The sequence below is a fragment of the Acanthochromis polyacanthus genome, chromosome 12 (genome assembly GCF_021347895.1).
Source record: "Acanthochromis polyacanthus isolate Apoly-LR-REF ecotype Palm Island chromosome 12, KAUST_Apoly_ChrSc, whole genome shotgun sequence".
NCBI classification, from domain to species: Eukaryota; Metazoa; Chordata; class Actinopteri; family Pomacentridae; genus Acanthochromis; species Acanthochromis polyacanthus.
The window spans coordinates 36158046-36162725 of record NC_067124.1 but is presented as its reverse complement, the minus strand read 5'-3'; the positions used below and the strand labels follow the sequence as shown (position 1 = coordinate 36162725).

The following is a 4680-nucleotide window of genomic DNA, read 5'->3' as shown; positions in this document are numbered from 1 at the left end:
AGATTTTTGTAAATTTAGATTTTTTTCTGTGATTTTACTCGCTTATATGCATTATTAAAAGTGCACGTTAAAATAACTGTAAATTATTTAAAAATGCAGTTAAAGCTGTTTAAAAACACTTATTTACAGTGTAAGGCTGCGCTACTTCTAAATTATACTCAGATCCAGAGGACAGCTTTTCCTGCACAGTGCAGATTATTTATGGCATAAAGGGACAAACAGCACATATTTAAGATAAGACAAAATCAGATAAGCCTTCTTTAATCCCACGGTGGAGACATTTGCATTGATCCAGCAGCAAAGATGATGCAAACATTTAAGAAATATAGCACAACATAACCAAAATAAACCAAGATAAACATGAGTTCAAATTATAAAGTCTCCCTCTGCGTTGTATTTTGAATACTGCAGCAAATCTACTGTCAGACATCGTTTAAAAATGATGTACAGCAGCTTTATGTTCTCTTCTGAGCTGTCTGTGATTCTGGCTCGTTGCACAATCCTCCCAGCTGTAAACACTTTCCGAGCAGTTGCTCATTGCCGGGCCATGTGCGCATGAATCAAAACAGTAAATACGCAGCTCAACGTCCCCTGCTCCACTTGTGCGACCTCCCCCCCCCCTCCGCGCACACCCACCCACCCGTCTGCCCTCTATATAAACTGCAGGGAAACCCTATCAGAGCATTAGAGACGCTCAGCTGGAGATTAGTGAGGCAGCAGACACACCAAGATAACACCAGCTCCGGATTTACCGAACAAATATCTCTCTGCAGCGCAAGACTTCTTGTCAATGCGATCTGAACGCGTAGAAACAGTTTGATCTGTTTTTTATCAGCCTAGTTGAGATTGTGCTGACTTGCTGCAGAGTTGTAGCTGCGGCAGAAATGTAGAGGGAGAAGTCCTGCTCACTTTACTGTCCTTTTTGTGGTTTTAGGACACATTCACGCATCTTTTACGCACTTTTTACGCACATTAAAAGCGACTTTTTAGAAGACAGATTCGGCTTTATTTTGGGTGTTTTCCTAAAAGAGGTTCAAGCGCCTCTTCAAAACAAACCCACCTCGGTGTTTAGCGCAGCTCGTCCTCATTTTGGCACCATGCTGTCCACTGTGCGCCGCCACAGCCTCCGCCTGCAGACCGAGCTCCACCGCTGGAGCATCTGCGACCCGGGCAGTCACCTGCTCCCGGACAGCTTCCTGGCGCGCGTCCCCGCCTGCATCTCCCGCTCCAAATCCTGCACCAGCTCCGCCGGGGAGTCGGAGGGAAGCCGCGGCAGCTGGTCGTCCTCGGACTCGGTCATCTCCACTGACTCCTCCGGGGAGGCTTCGGAGCCCGGGGGCCCGTACCGGGTGGTGCTGCTGGGGGCCAATGGGGTCGGTAAGACGGCCTTCGCCAGCATCTTTGCCGGAGCTGCGGACAGTATGGACAGCGACGACTGTGAGCTGTGTGGAGGTGAGAGCTTAAGCCACTGTTCTGTCTTTATTTTGTAATAAATTTAAAATGAAAAAAAAAAAAAAATCCAAATCCAAAAAAAATAAAAAATAAAAATAAAAAATTATATATATATATATATATATATATATATATATATATATATATATATATTTACAGTGTGGTATTTGTTTAAAGTCTGATGTTTCATTGCCATTTGTGCAGTTGATGTGTGTTAGACTAACAGCAGAAATATATTTGCTTGCTTTATGAAGCTATTGATGTTTATTGAATCTGCTCTACAGGAAATGTGAGAAAATAATCCAAAACTCAACTAACTGATTAATCGGTGCACCTCCATCGACTATAAAAGTCCACAAAAGCAAAAAATAAACTATTAAACTTGTTAATTTCCTATAATAATATCATAATACAGCAGTTATTCCAACAATCGGCTGCACTTGATGTGATGTTGAACCCTCCACGGCTGTAAATCTGTTGTTTTACTGATTGAAAACTGTTTAATTTCAGATGAAGTGTGTGAAAAAGAGATTGAAGTGGACGGAGAGTCGGCCACCATAACGCTGCTCGACACATGGGATTCAGAGGTGAGATGAAGCATGAATCAGACTGTACACACTGTACTCTGCATGCTTGATCTAACCGTGTTTGTGCTCTGCAGCCGGATAATGACTGGTCCCAGGAGCACTACATGCAGACAGGTGACGCCTACCTGCTGCTCTACTCCATAACCGACCGGACCTCCTTCCTTCGAGCCTCGGAGCTCCGGATAACGCTGCGACGCTTCCGCCCTGCGCAGAACACTCCCATCATCCTGGTGGGCAACAAGTGTGACCTGGTGCGACGCAGAGAGGTGTCAGTTAGCGGTAAGGACAGACATTCCAGGATGGGATGCTTTATTCCTACACCAGAATCAAAAATTGTACAGTGATGTCAAAGATGAACCATTTTTAGCTCCACAAAGCAAGAAAAATGTCACAAGTGATCGTTGTCACTGCTGGCTTCTGCTTCGTGTCCAAAACACAGCATGCAGGCAGGGGTTTTGGTCAAAAAACAGCAAACACAGGGTGAGAAATCCAAAAACAGTCGGAAAAATACCTCTGAGTGGGATAAAAATGTCTGTTTAAAGAGTCCAATGTCGTGGCTTTCGACTACAGTGCCTGTGCAGACGAGTGTTATAAGAAAAAGATTAAATATTTTCTGGGGAGTATTTCTGCTTACTGTTTCCAGAGCTGAAATCTTCCTCCTGGCTTCCGTCTTTAACAAACTAAACAAAAAGTCTCAGCATATTCTCTGTCTACCAAATAAATCCAATAAAAATGGAGAACGTGTACAACTTTAAGTATATAAAGAACCATTTTTAGTTCCACAAAGAACCTTTTAGTAGGAGAACTGTCACAGCTGTAGGTGTGAAGATGAAGATTTGATGGTTTCTTCCAATAAAAATGAAGAACCTTCTATGACTTCAAGTACATATAGAACCATTGTTAGTTCCACAAAGAACCTTTTAGCAAGAAAACTGTCATAGATGTAGGTGTGAAGATGAAGATTTGATGGTTTCTTCCAATAAAAATGAAGAACCTTCTATGACTTCAAGTACATATAGAACCATTGTTAGTTCCACAAAGAACCTTTTAGCAAGAAAACTGTCATAGATGTAGGTGTGAAGATGAAGATTTGATGTTTTCTACTCAGTTTTGCTGACTCAAAGCAGGGAGACAAGGATGTCTGCTCAAAAATGTCAATCAGTCATTTAATATTTTGGGTTCTGTACTGTTGGTCACATTTTTTTGTGCTATTTTCTGCTACTAAACCAAATAACTCCAATAAAAATGAAGAACATTTAATAGTTTAACCACATAACGAGCCATTTATTTGGTAGTGGTGCTTTGAAGAACCATTTAAGACCTGTAGTTTTTCTGATCAGATGATCATTTCTGACTCTTTGTTCTTTCTGTTTCAGAGGGTCGTGCTTGTGCCGCCGTGTTTGACTGCAAGTTCATCGAGACGTCGGCCGCCATGCAGCACAACGTCTGGGAGGCTTTCCACGGCATCGTACGACAGCTGCGACTTCGCCGAGACTCCAAGGAAGCCAACAAACGCCGAAGACACACAAACACTCGTAACGCTCGGCGCGAAAGCATCCCAGTGAAGGCCAAGCGCTTCCTGGACAAGATCGTAGCAAAGAACAATCCCAGTGTGGCGTTCTGGCTGAAATCTAAGTCCTGCCATGATCTCTCTGTGCTGTAGGAGGCTGGTAGACGATCAGAAATCTGAAATTATTCATTGGAGAGCAGAATCTGTGCACAGGGCTGGAGGGAAGTCTGTTTCTGAAGGGCTGAAGATGGATGGAGCTCACATCCAACCTACACAAAGCTAGGAAGACGCGTATGAGAAGTGTTTCTGCACAGCCTGATTGGACTTGGATCAGCATGTCAGCCTGTTTTAAGGATCGGACAATCAGCTAATGCAGTGAAAAAGGACACATTTGAGAAGTTAGAGATCAGCTGATGGAAACGGAGAAAAGTTACGAACAAAGACTTTGATATTTTTCTCTCCTTTCTCTTCTTTCCTCATCAGTTTGCTCCAATTCTTGCCAAATTCATGGACTGTTGACCCCTAAGTGCTCAAATGACCAGTCGTAAGCTACTGATTATTGCGTGTGAGTCATGTCTTTGGGTATTCGTATGAGAATCTCTGAGTATTTACCTTATTTATAATGTGTTTATGTATTTTGCACTTACTGTAAATAAATACCAGATTGATAATGTTGCTGTATTTTGGTACTTTGAAGTAGTTTGAGTATTTGCTTGATGAAATAAAGTGACATCAGCTTATTTGGAAGAAAATATAGTTGTCTGTTTTGTCTGAATCTTAGTTTGACTTTGACTTTGGGTACAAATCTGTCATTTTTGCCGGGCATTCCAAGCAGATTTTTCACCTGTCTTCCACTATCTGCATGTTAGCATCCTCAAAATTCACTTCACATGGGGAAACAACAATCTCCTTGCCTAAAAGTTCATGTTTTTCTTAGAATTTCAATCCTGGAATAAGGCAGTCTCATTTTTTTTCTGATGAATTAGCCATGGAGGCAATTCCCACTGAAACTACAATATTTTGAGGGGCACCATCACTGCATCCCGGGCTAAGCTCTGAGCAAGATGAGTGTAAGTGGTGTAAAGAAACACAAACACATCAGAGTTTCTCCCTCTTACAGCAGAATAATAA

The 4680-nt window shown here is 42.3% G+C and overlaps 1 protein-coding gene across 1 annotated transcript; it reads left to right on the top strand.

Annotated features, from left to right (window-relative positions):
* The first annotated feature begins 684 nt into the window (after positions 1-684).
* Positions 685-4301, top strand: gem (GTP binding protein overexpressed in skeletal muscle). The gene is made up of 4 exons (XM_051957287.1): positions 685-1452; positions 1963-2039; positions 2114-2318; positions 3416-4301. The coding sequence occupies exons 1-4, from the start codon at positions 1098-1100 to the stop codon at positions 3700-3702; spliced, it is 924 nt and encodes a 307-aa protein (XP_051813247.1). The 5' UTR covers positions 685-1097; the 3' UTR covers positions 3703-4301.
* The last annotated feature ends 379 nt before the right edge of the window (positions 4302-4680 follow it).